The 13,056-nt window shown below is 47.8% G+C and overlaps 2 protein-coding genes across 2 annotated transcripts; one reads left to right on the plus strand and one right to left on the minus strand.

The window, feature by feature from the left end:
* Positions 1-958: 958 nt before the first annotated feature.
* On the minus strand, positions 959-10,115 carry LOC127600576 (germ cell-specific gene 1-like protein). Its single transcript, XM_052065256.1, has 9 exons — positions 10,039-10,115; positions 9,878-9,940; positions 7,845-7,949; positions 6,180-7,015; positions 4,114-4,296; positions 3,485-3,532; positions 3,235-3,387; positions 2,097-2,208; positions 959-1,973 (listed from the first exon to the last, which is right to left on the minus strand). The coding sequence occupies exons 4-9, from the start codon at positions 6,373-6,375 to the stop codon at positions 1,580-1,582; spliced, it is 1,086 nt and encodes a 361-aa protein (XP_051921216.1). The 5' UTR covers positions 6,376-7,015; positions 7,845-7,949; positions 9,878-9,940; positions 10,039-10,115; the 3' UTR covers positions 959-1,579.
* Positions 10,116-10,634: 519 nt separating this feature from the next.
* isoc2 (isochorismatase domain containing 2) lies at positions 10,635-12,578 on the plus strand. The gene is made up of 7 exons (XM_052065341.1): positions 10,635-10,930; positions 11,075-11,146; positions 11,341-11,465; positions 11,553-11,765; positions 11,841-11,911; positions 11,982-12,099; positions 12,421-12,578. Coding segments are annotated over exons 2-7 (594 nt in total). The 5' UTR covers positions 10,635-10,930; positions 11,075-11,145; the 3' UTR covers positions 12,487-12,578.
* The last annotated feature ends 478 nt before the right edge of the window (positions 12,579-13,056 follow it).

Here is a 13,056-nt window from a genome sequence, read left to right on the forward strand (position 1 = left end):
TGAATTTTGGGAAACCGTATAAATGTTTAATCCCCTCCACATACTACATGCACGGCGCAAAACTAATTGATGAATAACTCGTTTTAAAATAATAAATCAAGAATAATGACGGTTAGGCGGCCCGGTAGTCCAGTGGTTAGCACATCGGCTTCACAGTGCGGAGGTACCGGGTTCGATTCCAGCTCCGGCCTCCCTGTGTGGAGTTTGCACGTTCTCGCCGGGCCTGCGTGGGTTTTCTCCGGGTGCTCCAGTTTCCTCCCACATTCCAAAAACATGCGTGGCAGGCTGATTGGACGCTCTGAATTGTCCCTAGGTGTGAGTGTGAGTGCGAATGGTTGTTCGTCTCTGTGTGCCCTGCGATTGGCTGGCAACCGATTCAGGGTGTCCCCCACCTACTGCCCGGAGACGGCTGGGATAGGCTCCAGCACCCCCCGCGACCCTCGTGAGGATCAAGCGGTACGGAAAATGAATGAATGAATAATGACGGTTATTGTGATATTACATTGGACAATTTGAAAATTTGGCACAGACTTTAGCAAGCATCATGAAACTTAACATGCTTGATTTGCTTTCGCGGGCCACATAAAATGATGCGGCGGGCCAGATCCGGCCCCCGGGGCCTCGAGTTTGACACCCGTCCCGAAACATATGCGGGAATGAATAAATGAATGAATATCCGAGACGTTTGACACGCATTTGTGTATTCAAATGCGTCACCCGCCGTGCAAATGAATGACTCGCACCGAATTTTTTTTTTTGTTGTTGAATGGACTCCATTTTACTTGGTCAAGCGATGAAAGAAAATCATCTGGATTCCAAAATGATTTGATTTTCTGCAACCACTCGACAAAGTAAAATGGAGCACGTTGGTGTGATTGCCAGTGCAGAATATCGCCATTGATCAAACAGAAACCTTTTGTGGTGACCCCCCTCACCCCCCGCCCCCCCCCCCCCCATGATGAAGCCTGTGATGAATTCCGACATGACACCCTTGCTGAAACAAATCATTTTTTGACTTGAACTATTTTTCCATGATTTTATTGAACCACCGCTTGACAATATTTGAACGGTGTCGTCTTTGTCTTATCGTCTTTGTAAAAGCAAAATCGGTGACGGAGCTTTTTGACCGTACCCTGCGGGTGTTGGCGCTACGGGAATGGATCGTTCCGTCCTCGGTTGTTGTGCCCGTCACTCTCTCGCCGCTCCCGTCAGATGAGTGAGAAGAATCATTCTTGATTTTAAATTTTGTTCTGAACCGGAGCTCCATCAAAACATCGACGGGACTTGATTGACTCTCGTTCGATTCCGTGGGTGTACCTAATGAAGTGTCTGGTGAATGCGTATTGCGTTTGTACACACACACACATGTGAGTGAGCCTTTCTCCCGTGAGGCACTGAGAAACCCCCCCCAGAGAGCATGCACCCCCGCATGTCACTCTGGCCCGTGGTCATTGTGGGCGGATGTGACATGGACCGAGTTGGAGCAAAGTTTCCTTCACCTTGTTCGTGAGGCTCCAGCTTCAGTTTTTAAGCTCCTGGAGGGATGGAGGCCGGTGGTCTCTTGGTCTCTCTCTCTCCCTCAGCAAGGCGAGTCCACTCGGTCCACGGGCCCCTCCATCTCGTCCATCTCCCGCTCGCAGTCTTCGCAGCCCTCCGGCCCGCAGCCTCCCACTAAAACCAGCGTCGGCACGTCCCCGTTGGCCACGCCCACCACGCTGCCGTTGGGGGCCCAGGCCACGTCGATCATGCCGTCGGGACACTGCAGCAGGCCGCTAACGGAGTAGAAGCCCCCCGCCCCGCCCCCGCCGCCCCCGCCGGAGACCACCTCCTCGTAGCAGGGGGCCCGGGCGACGGCCCGCGCCTCCTCCAGGCGAAGCCTCTGTTTGCGGCGCAGCTCGATGATGGTCTTGGTGTAGGAGTTGAGCGTCACCACGGCGGCGCCCATGCAGCAGCTGAAGGACACCCAGGCGAGACTACAAGCAGCACATGTTGAAAGCATTAGTCTGGAAAGAAAATATTGTCACGCCTGGTCAAAAAAATGCCCCCCCCCGCCCGCCGCCATCTAGCCATTTTATGCACGTTTGGCAGAAACCTACGCAAAAGACCAGCCATAGTCCCAGGTCTGAGGCCTCCAGTCTTTGGGCCCCACAATGACCGTCATCTGGAACACGGTGGTGTACATCATGTGGGCCACCATCCCCAGAAGACCTGCAAAAACGTGAGGAAGAAATAAATAAAAAGAAAGAAAAAAAAATCCTGAAAGCTAGTTGTGGGCGGCCCGGTAGTCCAGCGGTTAGCACGTGGGCTTCACAGTGCAGAGGTACCGGGTTCGATTCCAGCTCCGGCCTCCCTGTGGGGAGTTTGCATGTTCTCCCCGGGCTTGCGTGGGTTTTCTCCGGGTGCTCCGGTTTCCTCCCACATTCCAAAAATATGCGTGGCAGGCTGATTGAACACTCTAAATTGTCCCTAGGTGTGAGTGTGAGTGTGAGTGCGAATGGTTGTTCGTTTCTGTGTGCCCTGCAATTGGCTGGCAACCGATTCAGGGTGTCCCCCGCCTACTACCCGAAGACAGCTGGGATGGGCTCCAGCACCCCCCGCGACCCTAGTGAGGATCAAGCGGCTCGGAAGATGAATGAATGAATGAATGAAACCTAGTTGCATTATTCGGATGACTGTCATGGACTTGACTTTGGAATCAGCCAGCCCGCCATCAATATCGGGACTCAGAAAAACAAACAAACAAACAAATCCGACTCTACTTGTAGGAACTTTGTCCAGGTCATGCAAAAAAAAATTTTTTTTTTAAAACAACAGATGAGGTGGCTTGGGCATCTGATTCGGATGCCTCCTGAACGCCTCCCCGGTGAGGTGTTCCGGGCATGTCCCACCGGGAGGAGACCCCGAGGAAGGCCCAGGACACGCTGGAGAGACTATGTCACCCAGCTGGCCTGGGAACGCCTCGGGATCCCCCGGGGAGAGCTGGAAGAAGTAGCTAGGGAGAGGGAAGTCTGGGCTTCCCTGCTAAAGCTGTTGACCCCGCGACCCGGCCCCGGATAAGCGGTAGATGATGGATGGATGGGTGGAACAACATATCCGATTCTACTTGTTGAAACTTAGTCCTGGTCATGCAAAAAAACATTTTTTTTTAAAAACAACTATTCCCCAAAATGAAACTCTTCCTCACCACAATCTCGGTGAAGTGGATAGGAAATCGTGTTTTTGTTTCCTGCTCACCTGACAGCACGGTGCACATGGCAGCGTAGGCACTGATTTTGAGCGAGTGCATCTCTTTGTGAGCGCACAACACTTCCAGCCACATGAGCAAGAAGCCCATCCCGAGCAGGCCGATGTACGTGAACTCGGATATGACCGACAGCCAAAGCACACCTGCCGCAAAGGACAGCAAAGCACCATCAAGGGAGGGGGGGGGGGGGGGGAGGACTCCACAAGCTTCGCTCGTGTCGAAAACAAACATTCGTCTCACCTTGAGTCTCCCCTGGAGTCAACTCGATGAAGCTTCTGCATTTCTCCCCTGCCAAGAAGAGCAAGCGTTGGTCAGGAGAAAATGAAAAGGAGTCCCGGGGAAGCTGACCATTCAGGGGTGGGCATTTTCCAACATTTTTTGAAAATGCTCCAGGAAGCCACTAGGGCGGCACCAAAGGGCCGCGTGCGGCTCTGGAGCCGCGGGTTGCCGACCCCCTGTACTAATCCGTCCCTCGTACCAAAAACGTGCACTCGAATTGCCAGAAAATTCTCACTCATCCACTTTTCACTCCCCCCCCACCCCACCCAAAATGCTCCAGGGAGCCACTAGGGCGGCACCAAAGGGCCGCGTGCGGCTCTGGAGCCGCGGGTTGCCGACCCCCTGTACTAATCCGTCCCTCGTACCAAAAACGTGCACTCGCATTGCCAGAAAATTCTCACTCATCCACTCTTCACCCCCCCCCCCCACCCCACCCACCCCCCTCACACACACACACACACACACCATTTTGAATTCTAAGCAGATATGCCACAGCGGCTATCAAATTTAAAAAAATAAAAAAATTTAAACACATTACCCTAAGTTGCTGTGTCAATCTCGCCCCCCCCCGCCCCCCCACCCCTGCTCACCATCATTGTGTTTCTCGCAGCTTTCCCAAAAGCCGGTGTGGAAGTATCGAAAGGCAAACTTGTCCTCGCCCGTCTCCCAGATGTAGTGAACGGCGTTGGCCAGCTGCCTCTGGCGGATCTTGGCCAGCTCATCGCGTCTGGCTGGAGACAGCGTGCGGTTGAAAGGGTTTTGGGTCGGGCTCTCTAAGGGCACAGCACACCAGCGGGGTGACGTTTACACACACACACACACACAGGACGCGACACGACAGGGTTTTGGTGTTTGGACATTGCGGCTGACGACTGGACAACAACTCGTCATCGTCAGCCTCCACATCGTTTTTTTTCCTGAACTGCTCTAAAATTTTTCAGGATTGGAAAAGCAAGTGACAATGTAAGCAAAGTTAAAAAAAAAAAAAAAAACAAAGACAGAATGAGGGCACGAGAGCCATGATTTTTTACTTTATGGCATGCTATCGAAACAGATTAAAAGTCGATCATTCTGTTGGGAGTTTGGGGCATTTAAAAAAAAAAAAAAAAAAAGCACTCGGCCGCACACAAATTAATTTTCCGTCTTTTACTATTGCTCTCGCTAAGAAAGAAAGAATAATGACCGGACACGCTGTTAAAACGACGCGTTGCCTTTGCTAATGTCGTTAACCGGCTAGCCAAAAACTCCACATGAGCTAAAGTGAAGAAACAGACCCAATGGAGGAGGGTTGGCACCACAACGAAATTATCCAAACAAATCGGAATAATTTGGCAACCGGGATAGTCCGAGATCCACCTTGTTGGACAAGCGTCGGCGGGGAGACTTTGTGCTTCTCGGTAGCTTGATCAGCGTATGAACTGCTGCCACTGCAAGTCAAAAATGTTATTGTCCTTGCAGATGCACGCCCCCCCCCCCCAACCCACACTTTCTGACCTAGGTTGAACAACTTCAAAAAAAATTTTTTTTCAGTCAACGCTAAGGTGATGACAGTGATGGAGTCACCGACACCGTTGATATTTTATATTTTTCATCTCCGAACTCGCTTTCCACGCAAGCGTTTGCCTCCAAAGACGAGCCGACTCCGCGGCCACTTCCTCCTCCAGCCCTGCGGATCTTCAAAATTCACAATCTCTTTTCTTTCTCATCTCCTGGGACAACTCTCTCTCTCCTCCGCTTCCTCCGGCCATCGTTCAGCGTGCTACAAACACCAAAACCACTGTGAGGTTATGTCACCAGAAGCTCACAGTGACGACTTGTCGCCCTTTAAGTAGCCCGACTGGCTGATTACAAGTTTGAAGACGCTAATTAGAGGACACGCCTTGGTTGAGCAATTTTTTTCTCGGGTTACCATCTTTTTTTGTTGTTTCATGAGGGTTTTTGAGGGTTTTTGAGGGTTTTTGAGGGTTTTTGAGGGTTTTTAAGGTGCCGCTGCTAGCATGCTAAGCCGAAACACGCGATACTGATGAATCCACTTTGAGATCTCAAAACAAAACAAAAATAATCGTAGTATGAGTAGCATAGCACTGTATTGCAGTTTGAACATCGAATAATTTGTCGCTGTAACGTTTTGTGTACGTATAAGTGCCGCACCGTAGCGGCGCCTACAACCGATTTTCCCCTCCGAGATGATAAAGTTGATTCAATCCTGTCCTATACTAACCGAACGCCAATCTCATCATCAGGGTCCATAAATCCGGTCGAGAGGTGTCACAATGACATTAAGACGACACTGTACATTGCTACAAGGACATCCTGTCGTTTTTTTTTTTTTTTTATGTACACGGCGTACGGGGGCGAGCTGAGTCAATTCCTTTATGCGCTTAATCCTTTTGTGAATTAAGCGTATACGGTGGGGAATAAAATAAAGAGCAGATGTGTCAACGGCGGAGACCTGTGAGGGGTGTCCGCAGATTAAAGTCATCCAGAATTAAAAGGGAGCTAGGGGTAAAAAAAAAAAAACTTTCAATCTCCATTTTATTTTTTTTTTCCGCCCCCTTCCCGCTGCTAAACTCAAGCTCAAAGTTCATGCCAAGGAAGACCCGCAGATGAGCCTCCTCGATATTTTCAAGAGTTGTAAAATCAAGCGTGACAGTACCTGTGGTGTAAGGCTCGCTGTTGTTCTGCCCGCAGTTCTTCATCTTGACCGGCGACAGGCAGAGGGGCTTGACCACCTTGTGGGTTCCCTCGCACCAGTAGGAGGTGCACAGGGCCAGGATGGACAGCGCCAGGGCCAAAGAGGTCAAGGTCAGGGAGAGCAGCGAGCGCGAGCGCCGCGACATGCGCTCCGGCATGGCCGAAGGCGCCGGGGAGACGAATGCGGCGCGGAGCGGCTAGCGGCGGCAAAAAAAGAGGAGGGACGCGGGGAACAGATGCTTCCGGTTGGCGGGAGGTGATGGAGCTTGCCAGGTTTAATAAACCGTGCGGCAAAGATGAATGTGACGTAACCGCCGGAGAGTGATTAAAAGGGCGGGCAGGGGGTGGGGGGGGGGGAGGAAGATGCTGTCAAGTTGATGCATGTGCAGGCAAACAGATGGAGGTAAAAAAATGCACAAGAGGGGATTTCCAAGGTTCGCCAAACTGCTGGAGGAGGGCTTGCCTGGAAAGCTTACTATTGATTTTTTTTTTTTCTTTCCTCACACTGTTACCTAACTGGGCCTTTGTCAAATCCGCCACGAGAAGGGCAGCTGTTGTAAAACGACATGGCCCAAAAAGCGAGATGAGCGGTTTGTCGACTTTTGGGCGACGCCCAGCGACTTTTCCAATGTGTCGTCTCACCTCAAGGAAACGCAACCAAGGGCGATGGAGCACAAACGGGTTTCAAAATGTCCGCATAGTCGTCGGGCGCTCGGAGTCACTCGTTACTTTCTCCCCCCCCCCCGCCTGCCGATTAAGACTGCATGGCCTGGCTTGTTCATTTTGGACTGCAACGCTCTACGAGGCCATGAAAGAAGACAACAAAATGATGACATTAGGGTTGAAGGGGCCATCGCAATTTTGGTCAAGCTACTGTTTTGAAACGTCAATATTTTTTTCCATGATTTAATCGACAATTTAAAAAATCATGAATTTAAAAAAAAAACAGAATTTTGTTGGGTTTTTTCCCCCTCTTTTTTCCATGATTTAATCGACAATACGTATATTTTTAAAAAAAAACAGAATGTTGTTGGGTTTTTCCCCCACTTTTTTCCATGATTTAATCGTCAATACGTATATTAAAAAAAAAAAAAAACAGAATGTTGTTGGGTTTTTCCCCCTCTTTTTGTTCCATGATTTAATCGACAATATGTATATTAAAAAAAAAAAAGCAGAATGTTGTTGGGTTTTTTCCCCCTCTTTTTGTTCCATGATTTAATCGACAATACGTATATTAAAAAAAAACAGAATGTTGTTGGGTTTTTCCCCCAATTTTTTCCATGATTTAATCGTCAATACGTATATTAAAAAAAAAACAAAAAAAAAAACAGAATGTTGTTGGTTTTTTTTCCCCTGTGTCTTCATTTTCACTGCAAGTTATTCTGCTCAATCCTATTTAAAAGCAACAATCACAAAAAATGTTGTCAATCCCGACCACACAAAATATGCGGCGCCTCATCACCGTGCAATGAGAGCAACACAAAACACGTGGTCTCAAAGATGCGGTTTTTCCAATGACCAATGTGACAAGTTTGAAAACCGTTTGGTGTCAGATTGTACTTGCTAGCATCGTAAAATGTGGAGGAAAAAAAAATGCCCGATTCACTTCACGCTGTTAATTACTTACCAAAGTCCTTCTTGAGTTCAGTGAGAGGAGGTACATCGGATGAGAAAAGTGTTGGCCGCAGTGGAGGAGCCTCACAGTCCTCGCTCATCTTTGTTCATCGAGAGCCTTCAAGTCAAAAATAACATTTATCCATTCATTCATTCATTCATTCATTCATTCATTCATTCATTCATTCATCTTCCGAACCGCTTGATCCTCACTAGGGTCCATCTTCAATGGATTTATGATGACACTTTTTGCTTATTATGGTTGCGCTCCCCGGTCCGGACCATGAGCATCGGCGACCCTCCGCTCGAGCCGTCGCCTCCGCTACCCCCCCCCCCCCCCCCTCGATAATCCTCCTGGGCAATGGTCAAGCGTGTCAAGTCGGGCTTCTTGTGTCCACGGCGCTCGACTGTCTTTCTTGGGAATTGTCGGCTCAAACTCACCCCGATTCATGTAATCCCTCTAAATCCATCCGCTACTGTACTTGCCCAGTACCACCGCCGCCGCCTTCGCCGGGGGTGGGGGGTTCCATGACCATCTTCACCACTAAAAATCTTCAATTGGATTCATTTATTGTTAGAAATGCGCATGGAAAACCCGTGGGGGGGGGGGGGGGATTCCGAGGCCAGCATACTCGGACCAATTTAATGAACCGAGAGTTCAAAGCAAACACGGTGCATCGGCATTTTGCTGTTATGCTGCACGCAAATGCCAAAAGAACTGAAGTTAGTCCCGAATGGAAATGTGTTTTTAATTCGGGTGAAAAACTACCCCCCCTAACCCCCGTGTGATTTAGGTCTTTTACAGCCAAAATCTTGTTCTTACGCTGTAAGCTCTTTTAGTCAGGGAACCACTTGAATTGGGATCGAAAATCGTCCCTCCATTTTCTGTTGTAGCTCTGTTGAAAATGCACAATTCGTGATTGGAATATTGATTTTCATAAAAATAAAGACAAAACTAAAAAAAATGGTATATTGTTGAGAATTTATTTACAGTATGTACACGAAACATCAAAAATGTGTTAGCTCTGATGTTAATGGGAGGGATTGCATCTTGTTGGTGGAAAACAATGTTCACACATCCCTATCGTCGCCTTTAAAGTGGACAAAATCAGGGCCGAAACTGAAATCAACCCCAAGCTTGAGATTTACAATAATGCAGAATCAGCTTGCCGTCACTTCCAAAACACTGAAAGAGAAAGAAGAAACGTTCTTTCGCTCTCAATCAAGACAACAAGTAGCAGCAATTCGATTTTCATGACAGTTTGTCTTCTCTCTCCTGGAGTTTTGACGTATAATGAAATCGACTCCTCTAGCGCCCTCTGCTGGTCAATGCTACTGATGTTTCATTTATGCGTTTTGGTATGCATTCAAACCATTTCAGGATTGTTACTAATGAGTCTGAGAAGTTTTGCTGCACCTCATGAATGCTAATAGGGTTAATCTTTCACTATCAGAAAAAAAATTAAAAGTTAAGTTAAAAACAAATGCCAATACCAGTGTGAGTATTCACTTTTGGAGTACTAAACCATTTAGAGTACTGAAACGTTAGCATTTTATGTATGAAATTCAATCCAAGAGAATGACAAAAATTCCTCTTTCTGACTCAAATGATGATTCACCAATGTGTCAATCTTCCGACATACTCAAGGTCAGATTTTTTTTGCCTTCAGTATCGGTGGACAAGCACGAGTACCCAATAATTTAAAATATGGCTGGAATTAACCCAATCTATTTTCAATGGATCACTTTGATTGCTATATTGATCAACTTTTCCGACCCCTCAAGTAACTCTTTTTTTCCAAAAAGACACTCGTGACTTTAACTCCTGCTACGAAACTGAAAACATGAACAAGATAATGTTCACGTTGTTTGTATGCCAGACATGGCAACCAATTCTGCGATTTACTTTTTTTTTTAATTAACTTAACAGAATGAAATCCTAAACCCACACAAATGTTACAACGGTGTTTGTTGGCCTCTGGATCGAGTCAATATTTTCTTCTCAACTCAACTGTATTTATAGAGCACAATTTTCCAAGCACTTACGTCAAAGAGGACCCCCACTTCTTGGTCCGGTGATGGCGCGAACGACTGGTTAACGTAAATGAACTGTGAAGAAATACAGGCACCAGTGTTGTCATGGGTTGCCCGTTCTGAAGATACTGGGCCGGCAGTGGAAAGTGCAGGCTATCAAAGTGGTCTCTTACCAGTTGTTCATTGGCATCCAGTTTGAGAAAGCGAGAGATGAACTGAGAAAGCGACTGCACCGTCCTGCTCCTCTCCATGGCCCATTTCTTAGTTTTCATGATGGGGGTGTCGCCGACAGCCTTCAACAGGACATCAACTACACATTGAAAAGAGGAGAAGTCAGTCACTTTTCTTTCTAGTCAAAAGATTCAGCAGTGGGGAGCAACAAAGTATAAATAGTTTGATACTGTACTTAAGTAGATTTTTCGGGTATAATGTTTTAAATCAAGTCACCTCACAAATGAAACAAAGTGTGCAACTGGTTTTCAACTACAATGTCATGTGGATTTGAAACCCCAATGCAAATGAACGAGTAATTAATATAGGCACCCTTATCACTGAACAAGCGTATTATGATGGAAAATACTAAATGGAGAGGATTTTGTATTTATCAACGTTAGCTTTAGCTCGTTCCACAACGGGAAGGACACGTAAACAACCTGCGCCCTCATTGGTCAGTACGCTTAAAAGCAGCACCCTGATTGGTCCTCAATAAAAACGTCAGTCACATACCCGGAAGAAGTTGTTTATCGCCGCAAATGATCAAGGGTGTATGAAATATCATTTCTTACTCTTTTTCTTCTCTTCATTTGCCATCGACTCTTCAGGAGGTGAGTGTAACTCCTCTTTCTGCGGCTCGTTTGGTGACTCCGCATTGTCAGACATCTTTGTCGACGGCCGGACTTTTGGTTACCACCCACCGGAACCTCGACGAGGCGATTCGTCTTCCGATTTCGATCTCAATTGGTTTACAACGACGTCAATCATTCAAACGGAACGCCTCTTGGCGTACAGGACACAAAACAAACAGTCTTCCGTCTGCTTGCGACCTCGAGCTGCGTGCTTGTCCAGGTTTGTTATTGTTGATCTTTTGCCGTTTATTTCTTTATATAAATAAGCCACGATACCTCGTTCGGGTTAATTCTGTCTTCTGATTACTTGGACCGGGAGTTGCTCTTTCTTCTTAGCATGGTTACGTTTTCCCTTTTAACACAGGTAGCGGTGTCACTTGAGGACACTCGAACATTTGGAACTTCAAACAGTGTGCTTCAAAGTTAATCAGCAACAGTAAGTCACCTTGGCCTTGCAGAGGCAGCTTTGTTGTGACGTCCGGCGTCCGTTTCGAAAGCAGGTTCGGTGATAACCCCGGACCCGTTAACCCTTAAATGGAGGGGGAAACTCAGAGTTTCAAAAAGCTAAGCATTGAGTTTCTCTCTGCGAAAAGCTTCTACCGCATATACATGCTGTTGACATGTTGACAGTGGCAGGCATCGGCAGGCTCTCCACCAAGGATGCAGTGCTCCTCCTGTGCGACATGCAAGAGAAGTTCCGACCCAACATCTTTCAGTTTACCAACATTGTCAGCAATGCCTCCAGATTGCTCCAGGTTACGACCATCGCCTTGCCGTTAAAAAAAAAACAAAAAACGCTCTCCTACGTCCTCTTCAATCTTATCCGACCCTCGTTCCGGTAGGCCAGCCGGGTTCTCGGAATCCCCGCCATCCTGACGGAACAGTACCCTAAAGGTTTGGGCCCCACGGTGCCGGAACTGGGAGCGGAGGGCTTGACGGCTCACGCGAAAACATCCTTCACCATGATGATCGAGGAGGTGCAGAATGAAATGAAGACTCTGGGGAACCCGAAGCAGGCCATCCTGTGTGGCATCGAAGCGCACGCTTGTATTGCGGTAAAAAAAAAAAACAAGTTGCAACTTGATTAGTAAACGCAAGCTCTGTCCGATTCAACTTTGCTCACTTCACAGTGTACGACATTTGACCTGCTTGAAAAGGGAATCGAGGTCCACATTGTGTCGGACGCCGTCTCGTCGCGGAGGTGAGCCGCTTTACCCGCCGCTGTCCGACGCGTTTCCACAACTCAGCGCTTGTATCTTCTTTCCGTGCAGCCAGACGGACCGCTTGTTTGCCCTCTCCCGCCTGAAGCAGAGCGGCGCCTTCCTCACCACCACCGAGGCCGTCCTGCTGCAGCTGGTCCAAGGCGCCAAGCACCCCAACTTCAAGGAGGTGCTTCTCGTGTACTTTACTAGCCACAACATTTAAAACGACCACCGGTGTATGCAAAGTGCTGGACAGGGAGCAAGAAATAATTCATACCGCAACAAAAAGTCAAACAAATTATTTAAGAACCAGTCAAGAGGTGAGCAGCAGCATTATGGCGCAACTGGAGAGGCTTCAAGGCCAATGGTACCAAACGGCATTACTTCCGTCTTCCTTCTCTTGAAATTCAAGACATGGAGTGCCGTCCAGGTCTTGATTTCCTCCAAACGGGATGAATGAATAATTATCTCCGTAACGATTCATTTTTGTGTCACCCCCTCGCCCCAGATCCAACAGCTCATGATGCAGCCGTCACCCGACACGGGCTTGCTCGCCTACTTCAGTGCGCTTTAAGAAGATAAGAGAAGACAACTTATTTGCAAACTATGAGGACCTTCCAAAGCCAATCGACGTACTAAGTGCTTCAATAAAAGGCTGCTGCATTATTCAGTGTCTACGTCTGTTTGTCTGAGTGCTCGGAAACGGCAAGTAATATGGAAAGCCATTGGAGATCTTTCATCCATTTCCTGAGTGCCGTCTTTGTCTTCATAAGTCATACAGTTTGGTGTACTAGGAGAACAATTGTGTTGTACTGGTAACGTACACCACCCCACCCCCACCTCACTCCCCTCCATTTGTGAATTCTGGCTCTGACGGTTGTTCGCTGGAGCCCCAGGATCTTGGAAATTGCTTTACTTTTATTTTAAAAATTAATTTACTTTTTTTTCCTAATTTCTTCTCAAATTTGTTTGGAATCGTGGAAAGGTGCGTTCGTTTCTTGAGATCTCGTAGCCTACTTCACTTTGTCTGGCAGTTTCCAAACCAGTGCAGACTTACCGCGCTTCCTTCTGCTGTGCTCTCGGAGCGAGGGGAGGAGTCAAAAGGCAATGGCGTCACTCAGGAGGGCGGAGCGCCTGACGTCAT

Source organism: Hippocampus zosterae, chromosome 5, assembly GCF_025434085.1.
Source record: "Hippocampus zosterae strain Florida chromosome 5, ASM2543408v3, whole genome shotgun sequence".
In the NCBI taxonomy this organism is placed as follows: Eukaryota; Metazoa; Chordata; class Actinopteri; order Syngnathiformes; family Syngnathidae; genus Hippocampus; species Hippocampus zosterae.

Excerpts from the sequence above, each read along its gene's own strand:
- LOC127600576 (XM_052065256.1), bottom strand. The coding sequence starts at position 6,375 with ATGCCGGAGCGCATGTCGCGGCGCTCGCGCTCGCTGCTCTCCCTGACC. Across the intron at positions 4,297-6,179 it reads CAGCGAGCCTTACACCACAG|AGAGCCCGACCCAAAACCCT; the intron begins GTACTGTCACGC and ends CTGTGCCCTTAG. Across the intron at positions 3,533-4,113 it reads CTGCGAGAAACACAATGATG|GGGAGAAATGCAGAAGCTTC; the intron begins GTGAGCAGGGGT and ends TCTTCTTGGCAG.
- isoc2 (XM_052065341.1), top strand. Across the intron at positions 11,466-11,552 it reads ATGCCTCCAGATTGCTCCAG|GCCAGCCGGGTTCTCGGAAT; the intron begins GTTACGACCATC and ends TCGTTCCGGTAG. Across the intron at positions 11,766-11,840 it reads AAGCGCACGCTTGTATTGCG|TGTACGACATTTGACCTGCT; the intron begins GTAAAAAAAAAA and ends CTCACTTCACAG.